General features: G+C 44.1%; 2 protein-coding genes across 3 annotated transcripts in view; both read right to left on the bottom strand.

The window, feature by feature from the left end:
- LOC115133276 (myotubularin-like) overlaps positions 1–5,031 on the bottom strand; it is a 64,564-nt gene extending 59,533 nt beyond the window's left edge. The window contains exon 1 of one of the 2 annotated variants that reach the window (XM_029666349.2): positions 4,948–5,031. The gene's annotated coding sequence lies outside the window, so the exon portion shown is untranslated. The remainder of the gene's footprint in view (positions 1–4,947) is intronic. The other variant, XM_065021807.1, reaches the window with a different exon arrangement.
- Positions 5,032–18,007: 12,976 nt separating this feature from the next.
- The window catches only part of LOC115133277 (trithorax group protein osa-like), a 116,781-nt gene continuing 114,530 nt past the window's right edge, over positions 18,008–20,258 (bottom strand). Inside the window, exons 4-6 of the mRNA XM_029666350.2 lie at positions 19,969–20,041; positions 19,200–19,435; positions 18,008–19,070 (exon numbers count right to left, since the gene is read on the bottom strand). Coding sequence (XP_029522210.2) covers positions 18,021–19,070; positions 19,200–19,435; positions 19,969–20,041 — 1,359 coding nt within the window. The 3' untranslated portion in view covers positions 18,008–18,020. The remainder of the gene's footprint in view (positions 19,071–19,199; positions 19,436–19,968; positions 20,042–20,258) is intronic.

Genomic DNA, 20,258 nt, shown 5'->3' with positions numbered 1-20,258 from the left:
TGAGCGTGGCGCATGTAACTTGTTGTTGGCCAATCATAAGTCATCAAAGAGGCAATAGGCTACAGTATATACTATAGAGCCACGCCGTGTGTGGCAAAAGTTAGGAGAGAAATAAATCAACGGAAGATGGAAATTAAAATGACAGAATTAAAAAAGGCAGGCCCTTTCCTGTTTCAGCATGACAATTCCCCGTGCACAAAGTGAGGTCCATACAGAAATGGTTTGCCAAGATTGGTGTGGAAGAACTTGACTGGCCTGTAGAGAGCCTTGACCTCAACCCCATCTAACACATTCGGAATTAATTGGAACGCCGACTGTGAGCCAGGTCTAATCGCCCAACATATCAGTCCCCGACCTCACTTATGTTCTTGTTGCTGAATGGAAGCAAGTCCCCGCAGCAATGTTCCAACATCTAGTGGAAAGCCTTTCCAGAAGAATGGAGGCTGTTATAGCCGCAAAGGGGGGACAAACCCCATATTAATGCCCATAATGAGATGTGTCTACAACAATGTTTAATGCCTACTTTGCAGACAACAATTAATTGGGAAGGTGTTTCAGAACAGCCTCAATTCATTGGGGCATGGATTCTACAAAATGTCGAAAGCATTCCACATGGATGCTGGCCCATGCTGACTCCAATGCTTCCCACAGTTATGGCAAGATGGCTGGATGACCTTTGGGTGGTGGACCATTCTTGATAGACATGGGAATCTGTTGAGCGTGAAAAACCCATCAGCGTTGCAGCTCTTGACACACACAAACAGTTGCGCCTGCCACCTGAATGTACTTAAATCTGGTCAGTCTGTCATGGAAAGTGTTCAGTGCAGGTGTTTCTGATGTTTGCACACTCAGTGTATATCAACACACACAGCTGTGAATCAAACTGAGGTATATTTTAAAAAACACACACGGATGTGCAGTTATTCAAATATCTGAACGAACGTTTGTTTTCAGAAACTTGTGTGGGTTTTACATTTTTGCCCGAGAAATAGGCCTATTTTAATCTGATTTTAACACTGAAAGACTTTTTCCGACATGACATTAAATTAAAATATCCATGTGGTATTGTTACATACAATAATTTTTTCAGGAACAACATGGAGCTTAGGTGATAGGCGTAGCCATGAGCATGGTCAATGATGCGGTCGCTGTCTGAAAAATGTAGAGGCCCTCCTGTTGGCTGCAGTGACAAAATGTAGCTGTTTTAAAGCAAATTTCCTGCAATTCTACATATTCTGCTAAGGCTGAAAGAAAAATGTTAAATTATTCATTGAATAAAAAACGTTTTAATGTAGTTTTTATGACGTGCATGGTGCAAACCACAATAAAACATACTGAACAAAGAGAGTTAGCGATATATGGAGAAAGTGAGAGGTAGCTTGTTGTTTATGTTGGCCAATCAAAGCAGCTCAATGCAATGCAATAAAATTGCATAATACATTTTTTTTTTTAAATTAGAAGTAGGCTAAAACGAGCAACCAACAGGTAGGCTGTTTTATCTGAATGGGGTTGGGGAGAAAGTGCAGCATGTGGCCTCAATTAGCCTAGCTAGCGAGCTTAGCTAGCCTCTACAAGATCGGTGGGTGCCCCGAGGGACGGTTGAGCTAACGCGATTAGGATGAGGTTGTAAGTAACAAGAACATTTCCCAGGACATAGACATATCTTATATTGGCAGAAAGCTTAAATTAGTGTTAATCTAACTGCACTGTCCAATTTACAGTAGCTATTAGTGAAATAATACAATGCTATTGTTTGAGGAGAGTGCATTATAATGAACTTGAAAAGTTATTAATACATTTTTTTGGCACATTTGGGCAGTATTGATTTGTCTTTTTTCACAGAAATGCAATGGTTCATTGCACATACACTGCTGCCACCTAGTGACCAGAATCTGAATTGCACCTGGGCTGGAATAATACATTATGGCATTTCTCTAGCATACAAAGAAAAAACATGCAATTTTTTTGTACTGTGTTATATTTTCGTACATTAATTTCACATTTCCACAAACTTCAAAGTGTTTCCTTTCAAATGGTATCAAGAATATGCATATCCTTGCTTCAGGTCCTGAGATACAGGCAGTTAGATTTGGGTATGTCATTTTAGACGAAAATGGAAAAAAACTGGCGGATCCTTAACTAGCTTCTCTAGCCTACTCCAGTCAAGACAGTCATTGTTATATTGGATGATAAATAACATTGTGGATGCAACAAATTCGCTAGCCTTGGCTGTAGCAGAGTTGCCTTGGATATCTGATATCCAACAAAAATGTATGATACTATTCATATGGTGATATTATTTCAAACCCCTACCCTAACACACACACACACACACACACACACACACACTACACCACACAAATCAAACCGCTCATCTCAAGGAGCAGCTATTACAGTTTGAAGTAGTGACCACTTGAGTTATATTTAGCATCATATAGCCTAGTTCAGCCTGGTTTACTCCAGCACCGGAATATCAACCAACGGTTGGTTGATGTCAGTTTAACAGGGCAATCCGGGATTCGAAAAATGAACACAGCAGTCAACCCCGACACCTTTTTGGTAAACAGCTGAGGGATGGGGAAATGTAGGTCTAACCACTGTCAAATTCATATGGATGCAAGGACAGACCATCCATGGGAACAAACTGTTCGTTTTAACCCTGTTTTGAAACTAAACCGTGTTTGTTTATTATATTGTTTAGCAGCAATGGAGTAAAACATTTTTTTAAATTGAACCTTTATTTAACTAGTTAAGTCAGTTAAGAACAAATTCTTATTTACAACAACGGCCTACACCGGCCAAACCTGAACGACGCTGTGCCAATTGTGTTCCGCCCTATGGGACTCCCAATCACATCCGGTTGTGATACTGCTTATATTTTGGGGGTCAGGTGAGCTAAACTCATAAGGCATTTATAGGTTACATTCTTCAATGGATAGGCCTATATATCACTGATTTAAAAGTCAAAGTTTGGATTGTCCCTTTAAATGCTAAAGGTATAAGTCAAGACAATAATTTCATTGAAAGTGCCAGTCTCTATAGCTGATATAGCAACATCGGGTCACATCAACATACTGTACCAATGAGGTAGTGCTACACTGCGTCGAGACAAAGAGCATCGCTATTTAAAACGTTTGACACACACCCGCCAGACACACACAAACACAGACAAATATATACACTGAACAAAAATATAAACGCAACATGTAAAGTGCTGGTCCCATGTTTCATGAGCTGAAATAAGATCTCAGAAATGTTCCACACGCACAGAAAGCTATCAAATGTTGTGCCCAGATGTGTTATTATCCCTGCTAGTGGCATATTAAGAAGCTGATTAAACAGCATAATCATTACACAGGTGCACCTTGTGCTGGGGACAATAAAAGGTCACTCTAAAATGTGCAGTTCTCTCATTTCCTCCAGAGTTGTTTCCAGAGAATTTTATGTTAATTTCTCGACCATAAGCCGCATCCAACGTCGTTTTAAAGAATATGTCAGTATGTCCAACCGGCCTCACAACCGCAGACCACGTGTAACCATGCCAGGCCACAATTTCCACATCTAGCTGCTTCACCTGCAGGATCGTCAGAGGAGGGAAGGGGTGGTGCTGAGGAGTATTTCTGTCTGTAATAAAGCCCTTTTGAGGGGAAAAACTCATTCTGATTGGCTAGGGCCTAATGAATTTAGGGCCTAATGAATTTAGTGATTTCCTTATATGAACTGTATCTGAGCAACATATTTGAAATGGTTGCATTTATATTTTTGGGGTGACCACTGCCTGGGTGGGAGGCAGTGGGAGACAAGGGGGCTGCCCTAGCTTAGCAAGCCTCATCATACAGTACATTACTACAAACTACTCTTATCTATTCAATCCATCACACAAACACAACAGAGACAGACACAGAAACAGACCTCCCCCCAAAAGGGCTAAATCAATACCTGCATTGTTGTTGATATTATCATACTGTAGGCTGATGCTGCAAGTGGGTCAAACACTGGTTTACATCCAAAATAGCACCATATACCCTACATAGTGCACTACTTTTGACCAGAGTTCTATGGACCCTGGTCAAATTTAGCGCACCATATAGAGAATATGATGCCATTTGGGTCAAGCATTCTGTCCTATATTCTGGTTACCTCTTTTGGATGAATGCAACATTAAAAACCATTTGGATACATTTATGTGCTAAAAAATATCCACACGAGGTCTGTAACGTTAATGATTCAATAATGTTCCTTTCAAACTCTGAGATTATTATCACGATGATGGTCGATGCTAATATGATACAATGCATGACAACCTCCCCACTTTCCATTTGTGTCAGTGGCAAATACTGTAGCAACAAAGTAGCACTAGCACGGGACTGTCACAAGTGAAGTCAGACTTTCAATGCAGAAATATGGGAAACGAAGTGTTTTGAATTGAAACCATATCACGCTAACGTTTTGTATTCTAACTGACTTTACTTGTAATTCCTGCTTGCTGACTAGCCCGATCCCCCCCAAAATCAAGTGAGGTGAAGGAGAAATGGAATGCAAAACTAGCTTCAATGTTGGGCTGAAAGAAAATAAAAAAACATTCTGCTTCAATACTAGACATTACGGCTCAAATAACATTGTAAACACAAAAAATAACCACCAACCGAGAGCAATGTTTCCAAAATAAAGGCTTCAAACACACGATAAGACAACTTTTACAACTTTGCCCCTCATTCCAGCAAGAGCGCAAAGCCAAAACTCGAGCCAGTGCATCACATCCATAGAATGAGCTCGCGAGCATCGACCAGGAAATAGCGAAGGCCCAACACAAACCGACAGCTACTTTAGAACACAACGGCGAACGTTTCTCTCGTCTCAGCACAACATAACATCAACCAACAGCTGCCGAAAAGCCCACCCAATTTATTCGCCGCGGTATTTTTTATCGTAATTTGTATTACTTACACACAAACTGCAATTCTCCGTTCCTGGATTTGTCAGTCTGTTTTGCACCGCTCTCTCAGGAATAACTTCACCCAGAGTCACGTGCGGAGCTGTCATGACGCGGATTGGACGATTGTCAAATTGGACCCTGCTAAGACTTTCGGGATTTGTAGGCTATCACTGGTTTGTACTTTGTAAATATATTTCCAGCTATAACGGTTTATGAATATTTTTTTAACACGGCATGTAGATTCAGTTTGTATTCATGTGTTTATTGGTATGGGGTAGGCCGTCATTGTAAATAACCATTTGTTCTTAACTGACTTGCCTAGTTAAAAAAAGGTCAAATATATATTTTTAAGATGGACAATCAATTTATATTGTTTTCTATTGAAATATGACAGGCCTACAGTAGATTTGTTGTGGGCCATCTGAGTTTACACTTCCCCTATCTATCTTATCTTATCCTAACCCCTCGCCCATTAGGCCTATTACTCAGCAATATTTACATTAGACACAGGAAGCCTGAGTGTAACCCCTCATCCAATATAGGCCTAGGCATTAGCCTATTAGACCACTGTCAATGCAAAGTCACAGATGTCAACAGGGTCTTCAAATTGGCAAATCCTCTTACATGCTGTGAAATTAATCAGGGAAAAGATAGAATAGTAGCATATGTTCACATAGTCTTAACTTCTTATGGCTGGGGGCAGTATTGAGTAGCTTGGATGAATAAGGTGCCCAGAGGTGGTCGAGAGTAAACTGCCTGCTACTCAGTCCCAGAAGCTAAGATATGCATATTATTAGTATATTTGGATAGAAAACACTATGGAGTTTCTGTGAGTATAACAGAACTCATATGGCAGACAAGAACCTAAGAAAAAATCAAACCAGGAAGTGGGAAATCTGAGGTTTGTAGGTTTTCAACTCATTCCATATTGAAGATACAGTGGGATATTTGTTTCAGTATGATATGTTAGATAAAGGAATAAAGACAGACACCAATGTCAGGTTCAATAGCCTTGTTTGTGCATTGTACAAATCCCTACAACTGGAGTCCGGGGAACAGTCCGGCTAGTCGATTACCTATCAACTAGACTCCGTAACATCATCCTTTTCAATAGAAAGTGCAAACATAAAGGCATAACATTACATTTTTAACAGTCAGGTCATAACAATAGAAAAAGCATTACATTTTCTTTTTTACTTCAGTTGTCATCTTCCTTTTTTAATTTCAATTTAATTATTTAAGAAAAAATATAGATTTTAATTAACCGAGGGCAAGTTAACAGTCCCTTTTTTACCGAGTAAGCCTGTCCGGTGGCTTGCACAGCCGACCCACCCGTGAGTAAGTATTGGCTCTGACAGGGGTAGGATTAGGGGCACGAGCTGGAGAGCTTGGTGGGGTAGAAGCCTCACCTTCAGTTGGCCCATGTCTCAATTCTGCACCCCTTACCCTTAGGCCTGGACTGTGATCCAGCTCATCTAGGTGAGTGTATGGCGTGTTCTGGTTTGTCTGCTCTGCTACGCGCAGATCCACCCGATTGCGACGATAGAGGGAGCCACCAACATACACCAGGTAAGAACGTGGTGCAACTCTCTGCAGGCATGTGCCCAGCCTCCAAAGTCCTGTGTTGTCTCCCGGCAGCGGTTTCATCCTTATCGTTTCACCCACCTCCAGCTCTGGTAGGTCTCGAGCAGTCCGGTCGTAGAAGCACTTAGCGAGCTGCTTTCTGTGACGCCAACCATGACGCAGGGCTCAAGTAGCTTGTTAGCTACGGGGATGGTAGTCTTCAGACGTCTGGACAGAAGGCGTTGTGCTGGGCTGCTGTCCATGTTTTCGGTGGGTGTGTTCCTCCACTGTAAGATCGCTTTCCATGGGTCGTTGCTGTCGCGCAAGGCCCTGCTTAACAGGTTTTTTGCAATCTTGACAGCTGATTCTGCCTTGCCATTTGCTTTTGGGTGTCTTGGAGAGGAGGTCACGTGGTCAAACTCCCATTCTGAGGCGAAACGCTTGAACTGTGCAGTGAATTGTGGGCCATTGTCCGTGATTACCTTGTCAGGCTGACCTTGCCTTGCAAACTGCGCCTTGCAGCGCTTTGTGACCGTCTCTGCAGACAAGTCAGGGAGCAGTTCAATTTCCCAAAAGTCAGAGTAGTGATCAACGATGAGAAGATAGTCCTTTTGTCTGTGGCTGAATAAGTCCATGCTGACGATTTGCCAGGCCCTTGTGGGCAGTTCGTGTGACATCATGGTTTCCTTTTGCTGTTCATGAGCATACTCGTTGCATGTGGTACAGTTGCTGACAAAGTCTTTCATTTCTGCTTGCATGTTTGGCCAGTATAATGTTTCACGAGCCTGGCGGTAGCATGCATCACCTCCAACGTGACTGGAGTGTATGCGGATAAGCATCTCTGGACGTAGTGATTTGGGAATAATGACCTTCTGACCTTTGAACAAGATGCCATTTTGCACGCTGATCTCATCTCGAAAGGTCCAGTATTCTCTCACTGTGAAAGGTGTCTCCTCTTTCAGGTATGGCCAACCTGCGAGAGCCATGGACTTCAGTGACTGTAGGCGTTCGTCCTTGTCAGTGTGTTGCCTTATCTGGGCTAGGCGGTGATCTGTGACGTTTAAGTAGTCTGCCTGATTGATCTGTTGAACATCTTGTTGTTCCTGCTGTAGCGAACAGATGGCCTGCCGCTGATAGACAGTGCCTCTGCCTGTACATTGTGTTGTTGCCCTGCTCAGTGTGTCGCTGATGTACATCTCTGGTCCTGGCTTGTAAATGACCTTCAGGCTGTAGTTTTGCAGAGTCAGGAGCATGCTTTGAAGCCTCTTGGGTGCGTTGAGGAGAGGTTTACTGAATATGGCAATGAGTGGTTTGTGGTCAGTTTCAGCGATGACCAGGTCTCGCCCATATAAGTAGTGATGGAATCGCTGGCAGGAGAAGACGATGCTGAGGCACTCTTTCTCAATTTGTGCATAGTTTTGTTCGGTGGGGGTGAGCGCTCTCGAGGCAAACGCAACGGGCTGGCCTTCCTGCATAAGGCAGCATCCAAGTCCCCTTTGGCTGGAGTCGCTCTGGATTGTGACAGGCTTCATGACGTCGTAGTAGCGCAACACTGGCATGGATGAAGCCAGAGATTTCATCTCCTGCACTGCGGCCTTGTGCTTGGGTAGCCAGTGCCATGGTGTGTCTTTGTCCAGCAACCGGCGCAGAGGCTCACAGACTGCTGATAGGTGTGTGGCATGAACTTTGCAAGATAGTTTGCAAAGCCGATGAGACGCTGTACTCCATTTGCATCAGACGGGTTTGGCATGTCGAGGATCGCTCTGACCTTGTCTGGGTCCGGCTTCAGGCCTTTTGCCGAGAGAATGTGGCCATGGAAGTGGACGTCTTTCACCTTGAACTGCAGCTTCTTCAGGCCAAGGCGAAGCTTAACTGATCAGCAGCGCTCCATCAGTGCCAGGAGCTTCACATCGTGGTCGCGTACTGCTTCTTCGTCTGTGTCACCACAGCCTACGATCAGGACATCATCGGCGATGGGTTCAATGCCCTTGAGCCCAGCCAGTAACTCGTGCTGCTTACGTTGGTATATCTCAGGCGCCACTGAGACACCAAACGGGAGCTTGAGCCAGCGTTTCCGACCCCAGGGGGTCCAGAAGGTAGTCATGAGGCTGCTTTCTTCATCCAGCTTGCATTGAAGGAATGCATCTCGGGCATCCACCAAGGTGAAAATCCTGGCCTTGGGAAGCTTATAGAGGACATCCTCTAGTGTCGGCATGATGTAGTGGGATCGTTTCAGTGCTTGGTTCAGATACCAAAAACCAGCTTGTCTGGTTTTTTCACTATGACCATATTGCTGATCCAGTCAGTTGGTTCAGTCACAGATGTCATGTGGCCATCGGCCTCATACTTGTCCAGCTGGGCCGTCACAGCCACTTTCATTGCAATGGGCACATTGCGAGGAGCACACTGGACTGGAGTGATGCTCTCATCCACTTCAAAGTGTACCTCCCCAGGCACTGATTCAACGGGCATGTTGAATACATCGTCATATCTGCTGAGTATTTGTTGTTTGGACAGGGGTCCATGCTGGACATGATCCACAATGTGCAGGTCATTTGGTACAGTGAACTGCATCAGTCCCAGGCGTTCGCATGTAGAGCCTGAGAGGAGAGGATGTTGACTGGTTTTTACAATCTCAAACTCCAGCTTGTGTTTGCGTCCCCGAATAACACATTCGGTCTCAAAGGTGCCCATAGAGCTCATTAGCTCTCCTTAATAGAGCTTTAGTCTAGTATCGCTGGGCAATAGATGTGTGTCAGGTGCCGGATTGATTTTGTCTTTGTAGCTCATTACGTTGCATGTAGCACCAGAATCCAGTTGACATTGTTGTTGCTTGTTGTGTAATCGTAGTGTCACAAACCATTTCTTCCCTCTTGAGTGTACAGCCCCAATGGATTCATGCATGTAAATGTCACTTTCACTTTTCAGCTCTGAACATTGAGTGACATCATCAACACAGTGAATCTTGCCCTCACTCACCCTTCTTTTGCTTTTGAGACACACTTTTGCAAAACGATTATTAGTTCCACAAGCTCTGCATGGTTTTCCGTAGGCAGGGCAGTGCTCTTTGCCACGTGTGTGTGTATTTCCACAGTATACATGCTACGGGGCTCTCTGTGTTCACCGTTCGTGGTGAATTGCTCTGCCTCGATTGGTTTAGTCTGCCTAGCAACAGCGTGAACGGTATCAACGTTGGAGCGTGGGGTTTCGATTCCCATTGCTCTCATTCTCATGTCAGTGACTTCAGCAGTGTGGCACATTTCAATGGCAGTTACTAATGTTAAGTCTCTCTCTCTCAGTAGACGCCGGCGTGTATCCTCATTTGCAATTCCCAGCACTATTTTGTCACGAATCAATTCATCTTTCAATCTCCCGTATTCACAAGTGGCGGATTTCTCTCTCAAACGGGTTACAAAGTTGTGTACTGACTCACCCTCTTCCTGTTTACAGCTTCCGAAAACGAACCGCTCATAAATTACGTTTCTGGCGGGTTTGAAGTAATTCTCCAATGCATCCAATATAGCCTTTGCATCACACTGTTGTCGTGCTGTGAGGGTGAGATTGTGCCGGTAGATATGCCTGCATTCGCTGCCCATTAAAATCCTCAGAGTTGCAGCTTGTACCTCGTTGGGTTTCTCATGTAGACCGGTCGCCACCGCATAGTCCTCGAATTCATCCCTGAAGTTGTCCCAATTAGTATTCCAGTCCCCTGTGAGAACCATGGGATTTGGTGGCGGAATGTTCGCTGCCATAGCAATGGAATATGAGATTTCTTTGCCTTCAGTCATCGACGTAGGTAGTGATGCTAGCTAGGCAGCTAACAACGAGTTCATCAGTGTTGTGAGTAGGAAACGGCGTGTGTTCGCATATGGAACGTAACTGCGCCTATACTGTACTTAGCTACAAAAAATAACAAACGTGTTTTCCGAGCCACTTCTGATACCATGTTTCAGTATGATATGTTAGATAAAGGAATAAAGACAGACACCAATGTCAGGTTCAATAGCCTTGTTTGTGCATTGTACAAATCCCTACAACTGGAGTCCGGGGAACAGTCCGGCTAGTCGATTACCTATCAACTAGACTCCGTAACAATATTGGTCATATTGCACTTCATGAGGCTTCCACTAGATGTCAACAGTCTTTAGAACCTTGTTTGATGCTTCTACTGTGAGGAGGGGGGAATGACAAAGGAATGAGTCAGAGGTCTGACTGAGTGCCATGAGCTGACCACGCGCGTTCATGTGAAAGTTAGCTTGCTTTCCATTGCATTTCTACAGACAAAGGAATTCTCCGGTTGGAACATTATTGAAGATTTATGTCAAAAACATCCTAAAGATTGATTCTATACTTCGTTTGACATGTTTTTACGGACTGTAATGGAACTTTTTTACTTTTCGTCTGCTCCTCTGCTCGCACGTCATGAATTTGGATTACTGGGCTGAACGCGCTAACAAAAAGGAGGTATTTGGACATAAATTATTAACTTCATCGAACAAATCAAACATGTATTGTGGAACTGGGATTCCTGGGAGTGCATTGTGATGAAGATGATCAAAGGTAAGTGAATATTTATAATGCTATTTCTGACTTCTGTTGACCACACAACATGGCGGATATCTGTTTGGCTGTTTTGGTCTCTGAGCGCTGTACTCAGATTATTGCATGGTGTGCTTTTTCCGGTAAAGCTTTCTTGAAATCTGACACAGCGGTTGCATTAAGGAAAACTTTATCTAAAGTTCCATGCATAACAGTTGTATCTATTAGCAATGTTTATTATGAGTATTTCTGTAAATTGGTGTGGCTCTCTGCAAAATCACTGGATGTTTTGGAACTACTGAACATAACGCGCCAATCTATACTGAGATTTTTTGATATAAATAGGAACTTTATCGAACAAAACATACATGTATTGTGTAACATGAAGTCCCATGAGTGTCATCTGATGAAGATCATCAAAGGTTAGTGATTCATTTTAACTTTATTTGTGCTTTTTGTGACTCCTCTCTTTGGCTGGAAAAATGGCTGTGTTTTTCTGTGACTTGGCACTCACCTAACATAATCGCATGGTATGCCTTCGTTGTAAAGCCTTTTTGAAATCGGACACTGTGGTGGGATTAATAAGAAGTGTATCTTTAAAATGGTGTAAAATACTTGCATGTTTGAGGAATTTTAATTATGAGATATCTGTTGTTTGAATTTGGTGCCCTGCACTTTCACTGGCTGTCGTCATATCGATCCCGTTAACGGGATCTCAGCCATAAGAAGGAAGCCAACCGGCACTGCTTCTGCTCCTGCTTGTGCTGCTGCTTGAAACATGGGTTGTGTCACTATACTATAAAATTGCTCGGTTTGGTTGTCTCATCTTCTTTTATTTTCAGTGATTATTAAAAGGACTGGTTTCATCCACACTGTTTTCACCTGTCCTGTCATGTCCTGAACCATCATGAACCTGAACCATTATGAAGACACAAGGAAAGGAAACTATGGAAACGGGAAATGATACAAGGAAAGGAAGCTAGTTAAAACTATTGAGACACAGACGAGATGCATTCCATAAAAAATCTGAAAGCTGCCGACACCAGGGATCAAGAGGACGACGGCTATTCTGTGCCGGTGCCCAAAACTGTGTCCAGTTGCATGAAATACATTGGATTTCCTGAGAGACTGGGAAACCAGGCAGGGCAAAAAGCCTTTGGCAGTTTATCAGGGAACATACTATATTTTTGTCTTGGCAGCTCCCATGACTCCCAAAATAATCAGGAAGGAGTATTGACCCAAAAGAGAAGACCTATGTATTGTATGTAATGTGTTTGTGTTCAGTAAAAATAGTATACTGTATATTCATAGGTTTGTATGGTAAATGTCATAGTAGGGCCAGGACTTGTTTCTGGTCTGGTCAGAAAACACCCCTGGACCTAATTATATACAAGAGAGCAGGGAGAAGTTGCCCTTAGATGCTAATATTGGGTCAGTTTGACATTTTTCAAACTAATGGGATTGGGGAAGGGGAAGCTGACCTTAAATATCTACCTAGGTGAAACTTCACCACGGAATATAGTTACAGCCAGGAGTTTTTCCTGACCAATGGAAAACTCCAGCCCCTAGTCAGAAAGGGATTTTTTACAGCGGGCAAAATAGGCAGAACTGGTTGAAATGGCATCATTATAACTAGTTTTATATGCATTATGATGTAATTTCAACTAGTTTTGCCCGCTGGGTTAGCCTAATAAAGGCTACATCTGCAGACTTAGACAAACGGTCCTAAGATGGTGGAATCTCAACCAGGTGCCTGTATGGTCTATAACTGAACATACACACACACACACACACACACACACACACACACACACACACACACACACACACACACACACACACACACACACACACACACACACACACCAGTGAGAAGTGTAGAAAAACAGAACTGATACGCTTTAGATATATAAATGCCAGGGTGTTGCTATAGATAGGCTGTTGCTGTATACCTACTTCCATCAGCATTTCCAGTGAGGTTTTTTATTTACATGTGAACGGTTACAGCTGCACTTTGTAACACAGACACACAAACCAGAAATACGTTTCACATTTCCTGTGAGGTTTTTATCCATGAATGGTGGAGGCAACCATGAAGCAACCAAATAGATGCATGTCAGTTAGCTTGATCTCTATGAACTAAATGGGGTTGCTAAAAATCACACACACACACACACACACACACACACACACACACACACACACACACACACACACACACACACACACACACAGAGAGAGAGAGACTGAAACAAACACACACATACTCACTTCAGGGCAGGCGGCACTGGGCCTTGCATGAGAGTACCGGCTGTTCCGGACAAATGTGTGGTCACGCTCGCCGCAGCCGATGTGAGTGGGATGTGAGGGGCCAGACGGATTGCTGGGGGCGGGTACTCAGAGCACGCGCTGACCAACTGGCAAGCGTTTTCAGCCTCTCCCTGACTGAGTCTGTAGTGCCTGCATGTTTGAAGTAGACCACCATAGTGCCAAAGAATGCCATGGTAACCTGCCTAAATGACTACCGCCCCGTAGCACTCAAGTCTGTAGGCATGAAGTGCTTTGGGGGGCTGGTCATGGCTTGCATCTACACCATGGTCCCAGAAGCACTGGACCCACTACAGTTCGTGTGCGGCCCCAGCGGATCCATGGATGGTGCAGTCTCTATTGCACTCCACACTGCCCTTTCCCATTTGGACAAAAGGAGCACCTAAGTGAGGGTGCTGTTCGTTGGCTGGAGCTCAGCATTCAACACCGTGGTGCCTTCAAGTCTCATCACTAAGCTGGGAACCCTGGGACTGAACACCTCCCTCTGCAGCTGGATCCTGGACATCCTGATGGTCGCCCCCATGTGGTTGGGGTGGGCAGTGTCAGATCTGTTCCTTGGCACGGGGGCCTCCCGGGGGTGCATGCTTGGTCCCCTCCTGTGCTCCTTGTTCACCCACGACTGCGATCCATGTTGACTTCAATGCTTCCCACAGTTGTGTCAAGTTGGCTGAATGTCCTTTGGGGGGTGGACCATTCTTGATACACACATGAAACTGTTTAGCGTGATAAACCCAGCAGCGTTGCAGTTCTTGACACACTGAAACCGGTGGTCCTGGCACCTACTTCCATACCCCATTCAAAGGATACTTAAATATTTTGTTTTGCCCAGTCATTCTCTCTGAATGGCACATATACACAATCCATGTCTCAATTAACTCAAGGCTTAAAATCCTCCTTTAACCTGTTTCCTCCCTTTCATCTACACTTATTGAAGTGGATTGAACAGCTGACATCAATAAGGGGTCATAGCTTTCACTTGAAAAGAGCAGGTGAGCCTAATGTTTTGTACACCCCGTGTAAGTCAAAACTGTAACTAGGCCACTAAGGAACATTCAATGTCGTCTCGGTAAGCAACTCCAGGTTATATTTGGCCTTGAATTTTAGGTAATTGTCCTGCTGAAAGGTGAATTTGTCTCAGTGTCTGTTGGAAAGCAGAGAGATCCAAGTTAACCTGTAGGATGTTGTCTGTGATTAGCTCTATTTCGTTTATTTAAACATTTTTTTAAACTCCCTAGTCCTTGTCGATGACACGATGACAAGCATACCCATAACATGATGCAGCCACCACCATGTTTGAAAATATGAAGAGTGGTACTCAGTGATGTGTTGTGTTGGATTTGTATTCTATTTCTATTCAGGATAAAAAAGTTAATTTCTTTGCCACATTTTTTGCAGTATTACTTTAGTGCCTTATTGCAAAAGGGTTTTCTAATGATCAATTAGCCTTTTAAAATGATAAACTTGGATTAGCTAACACAACGTGCCATTGGAACACAGGAGTGATGGTTGCTGATAATGGGCCTCTGTACGCCAATGTAGATATTCCATTAAAAATCAGCCGTTTCCAGCTACAATAGTCATTTACAACATTAACAATGTCTAGTGTATTTCTGATCAATTTGATGTTATTTTAATGGACAAAAAAATTTGCTTTTCTTTCAAAAAAAAGGACATGTCTAAGTGACCCCAAACTTTTGAACGGTAGTGTATATTCCAAAATATGCTTTTTAAAAAACGGATCTACCAATAGGTGCCCTTCTTTGCGAACCATTGGAAAACCTCCCTGGTTGAATTCACTGCTCGACTGAGGGGCCTTACAGATAATTGTATGTGTGGGGTACAAAGATGGGTAGTCTTTTAAAAATCATGTTCAACACTATTACTGGTCCATGCAACTTATTATGTGATTTGTTAAGCACATTTTTACCCCTGAACTTATTTTGACTTGCCACAACAAAAGGTTTGAACACTTATTGACTCAAGACATTTCAGCTTTTCATTTTTAATGAATTTGTAAACTCTTCAAAAAACACAATTCCACTTTGACATTATGGGGTATAGTATGTAGATCGGCGACACAGAATCTCAATTGAATCCATTTTAAATTCCAGTTGTAACACAATTTTTTTGGGGGGGGGAAAAAAAATCAAGGAGTATGAATACTTTCTGAAGGCTTTCTGTGTTCTGTGTGTGGAATCCAGAATGTTCTGCAGGTTCTTTGTGTCGTTCTTATTAGAATGACATCTTGAGGCTGCTACTCACTAACATTATGGGACGTGGAATGGGTGTCAATGTGATGCATGTTGGACAAAGGGAGAAGGAGAGGGAGTGGAAGGCTGCTGTTTAGACATGGTAATTTAAACTAGGCAATACTTTGGGCAGGAAAAAGAAGGGAAGCCTAAAAAAAAAAAACAAGAGGAAAACCAGAACAAGAGACTGGGCAAGACCAATGTGGAATAAAAACATCAGACAACATTTTTTTTCTCTCCCATTTATACAGTTTATTATTTTAAATCAACAACAAAAAATATCAAGACAAAAAAAACAACAAAAAAATCACAGATAGTCGATTAACCTCTTTTCATGGCTTTTTAAGTCATTGTCCACCAGCCTGTGTGGTCCAGAAACTGTAATGGGGGTGCATCCTAATAATTTACAGACACTTCCTTTCCTAGTCTCCCCTTTATCAGCATTAATCTGAAAGGATAGACATCGGATATGTGAAAGCAGTATGGAGGAAGCCTTATTTGCCACCTGTCCGTTTCTTTCAAATCTGTGTGAATGAAGGAAAGGAGACAAGGAGAAGAGGCGACTCTAGACTAATGCATCTTTATAGAGTGTGGTGATTCTATGATAGTGGCTTCCACTTTAAGTTAGGCTGTGTTCTTTACCTTTGTGATATGGTAATACAGATCAAACAGGTTATATTGTTGTTTTGGATTATGCAATGTTGACAATGTCTAAGTCTATGGATATATTGCCTGTGAACAAAGATATTACAGTACAGTAGAAGGACCAAGATGATGAACTTTGACCTCACAGGTATGGGCACTGCCAGAGTGAGAGAGGGTGTGTGTGTGTGTGTGTGTGTAGGTCTGTGTGTGTGTGTGGAACAGTATCTTGCAATGGTGTGTGTATTTTGAATGTTCAAAATCCACTTTCAAAAGAAGCCTTGGCAATCGGGGTACCAGGACTCGAGTTATGTCAAAAACATAACAAATATGTAATAACATTGTAATACACAGTATTACTGGAAAAAAACTACACTAATTGTATTGTCTTGCATATTTCAAACAAATTACAATAAGGTTATTCTAGTGTAAAACAGATTTTATTTTGTGAGCTATAATTTCAATGTTTTTTGCAGCATTTACGTGTGTTTGTTTATAATTTTGGGATAATTTATGTACAAAGGGAATCTGTAGACTTAAGCTGCAGAAAAGAAGTATAAATATGTGTACTTCTCTTTTGTGTATGATACAGTTTACCAAAAACATATTTGACAAAATAGTTTACTATGTACAAGCCCCCACACTCCCCCGTTCACGATCAAAATAGTGATGACAATTTACCATGGAAACAATGGCAGACCATCTCTGTAGTTCCTTTGGCCAATCAGTGATAGATATTACCCCAAACTGATCAGGGATTGGCTGTCTTTCCCTGTATATTCATATTCTATTGGCTCAAAGACATTATGTGAGAGCAGGAGCTAATTGGATTGGTTAATCTGGAATCTTAATTTTTCGCTGTGCTTCCAAATCACACCAAAATACTTTGAAACAAAATTCAATTTAGTACAGACCACAACATTGCACTGAAAAACATTGGACCAATTGCATGCTGGAGGACATTGATTTCATCCAATCACAGTGTGTTTTATACACCTATCCCCTTTGTTAGGAGAAATCCCTACAGGGGAGACGATTTCAAATAACTTCCTTAGTCCACTGTCCGAGTAACAGACACAGAAACAGCCAATGAAAATGTTTGGACTCCACTACTCTGCCACCCTCAGCGGACCGACTAAAACCAGATAAATACGCCTGTGACGCGACTTCCGCTTTAGGACGTTAACGAGGCGACACTCCATCTTCACTCCTCCTCCACATTTACTGGATAGGTCGAACAGCAGAAGATAAAATGTACTGTCGGTGGAGTTTTTCTTGACAGGACCAGAATGTGGAGCATCTCGCTCTTTTACTCCTGCTACGCTAGGTTACTACTCTGCTGCTCGCTCTTTGGAGGTAAGCTTCAGCTTCTGTTTCCCAGCATTATGAGGATCCATATGTTCCCTGTGTTCCGTTTAGGGCCATTCCCTCTTTCCAAAATGGCAACCGATGATATCGGACAGCGGACTTGTGGGGGAGTGGAACCATTTTGGGTATAGTGGGAGTTTGAAGTTTGGGTTGGACGGCTGGGAATTGGTTGGCTTTGTAGTGCATCACTCCGACACAACCAATCACATTCATTCAAAAACGTCCACTCAGGTAGAAGCTTCTAGAAAGGTACACACCTTGTTATAAATCTTCATAAGCCTGTAATAAACCCTTTCCCTGTCACACCCCATAACCACATCACTTCTATACAGCTGAGAGGTCAACAAACTGACCCCTAACCCCTGAACTATAATCTCTCACCTTTGACCCCCCTCCTATGAGTTCTGCTCCAGGTACTCGTCTATCATAGTCAGGTTGTTCAGCCAGTCTTCATTGGACCCCACCAGAGTGTCAATAAAGTCTACCTCCCCTCCTCCTCCACCTCCTCCCGGCCTACCCCCCATCCCCCCATTGCTCTGCCCCTGCTGACTGTATTCATATGGGGGTAGCTTGTGTCCGGGGTTCCCCTGTCCTGGTCCATATCCAGGCCCATGGGGGTGTTGATGTTGGTGTGGGTGAGAATGCGGGTGTTTTGCGATGGCGGCCCCAGAGGCAGGGTAGCTTGGTGGGGCCATGCCGTGGCCTGGGTGGATCATACCAAGAGGACCGGGCTTCATCCCGGCCAGGGCAGAGAGGGGTCCCCTGGGTCGCATACCGGCCTGGAGCCCCTGGTGGACCATGGAGGGTAGGGGCTGCCCTGCCACGGAGACACCCAGCTTCTGCATCAGTCTGCTAGGTAAGGAAGGCACCCCGACCCCCTGGTTGGAGGGTAACGACGGAGGTCCTTGGTGGGGGGCGAAATTGTTCCCACCGCCACTGCCCCCGGGCATCCCCGACCGCAATGCCTGCTGGGTAAACTGGGCGTTAGGGTTCTGACTGCAACTTCCGTTTGAGGCCCCGCCCCCTCCAGGAAAAACATGCCCACGCGGCTGCTGGTGATTGGCCGACTGGTCCATGTGGGAGTCACCGCAAGGCATGCACTGCTGCAGGGCGTTCACTATCCCCCCCTGTTGCTGCGGAGGCCACATTGCAGTCTGTTGTTGTTGTTGTTGTTGATGAGCTTGCTGGGCGGTGAACATCATTCGTGGGAGTGGCGCCCCTCCGCCACCATGATGCAGAGCCTGGCGTAGATGCTGTGGGTGCTGGGGGTGACCAGGTGGTAACCCCGACCCGGGCCCCGACCCCCCTATTGTCATCCCTGTCCTGGACACCTGCTGCTGCATCCCTGGCCTTGGAGGACCAGCCAGACCGCCCATTCCCATCATGCCGTGTGGTAACTGTGGTTGTCTCATTGGCATACCACCGGCACCAACAAACTCACCCACCTGTAGACAACAGCAAGGAAAGTCAGGAGAGTGCACGGGAAACACACATAAAAAAACACAACAATTACTGGCTTGTTTGAGATAGACAAGTTTCTGCTATGCAGGGCCAATGCGCAAAGTCTATCTTACCTGTGGAGGGTGGTAGAGGGACTGCTTGGAACCTGGAGGCCCACCCATGAAGCCTCCTATTGGGCGGCCCACTTGGGTGAGAGATCCTGGGGGTCCGGGGTGGCCTGGATGGCCAGGGGGAAGGGAGAGGCGGCCGGGCCCAGAAGGGAGCGGACCTCCGTGGGATAGCTGGGGACCGCCCATGGGGTAGCCTCCGCCGCCACCACCACAATCTGGGGGGAGAGGCCGACCACCACCTAGAGAGGGGAGACAGGGTTGGAGAAGAGAGTAAGGCTGAGAACATCCATACTTCTGATTTCATTTCATGTTGAGTTGGAACGCTGCCTGTGTTCTGGTGGTATTGAAAGCCAAGATTGTTACTGGAATCCATACATTTTCCCTGACACCTAAAAGTACTGTCCTGAATGCTTAGCAGGACCGGAAAATGATTCAATTCACACACTTATCAATAGAACATTCCTGGTCATCCCTACTGCCTCTGATCTGGCGGACTCACTAAACACACACACTTAGTTTGGAGAAGATAGCCCCTTTTGCTTAACAGAAGGAATTTGAAATGATTTATACTTTTTTTTTTGACACATAGGTAGTATATTACATTTACTTAATGATACTCAAGCATACTTTAAAACCAAATACTTTTGGACTTTTACTCAAGTAGTATTTTACTGGGTGACTTTCATTTTTACTTGAGTAATTCTTTATTCAGGTATCTTTACTTTTACTCAATGACAACAAGAGTACTTTTTTCACCACTGTTTGACCGTACCTGTAAACGGTGGCCCCTGCTGACACTCAGCCATCTGTGGTCTGTTCATCTGCTCCATCTGCCTCTTCTGCTCCTGGAGAACACAAACGGCACAGTCTATGGCTTACCTAGGCTACTTACACAGAGACCCTGGCCACAACTTGCAATGGATCACTGCGAAGTGAACATTCTTCAAAAACCCAATCTCTCTCTCTCTCTCTCTCTCTCTCTCTCTTCCTGTTTGTCCCTGTCTCTCTCCCCTCATCCCTCCCTCCCTCCCTCTCTCGCTCTCTTCCTGTTTGTCCCTGTCT

The sequence above is a fragment of the Oncorhynchus nerka genome, linkage group LG8 (genome assembly GCF_034236695.1).
Source record: "Oncorhynchus nerka isolate Pitt River linkage group LG8, Oner_Uvic_2.0, whole genome shotgun sequence".
NCBI classification, from domain to species: Eukaryota; Metazoa; Chordata; class Actinopteri; order Salmoniformes; family Salmonidae; genus Oncorhynchus; species Oncorhynchus nerka.
This window is presented reverse-complemented; position numbering and strand designations above follow the sequence as displayed.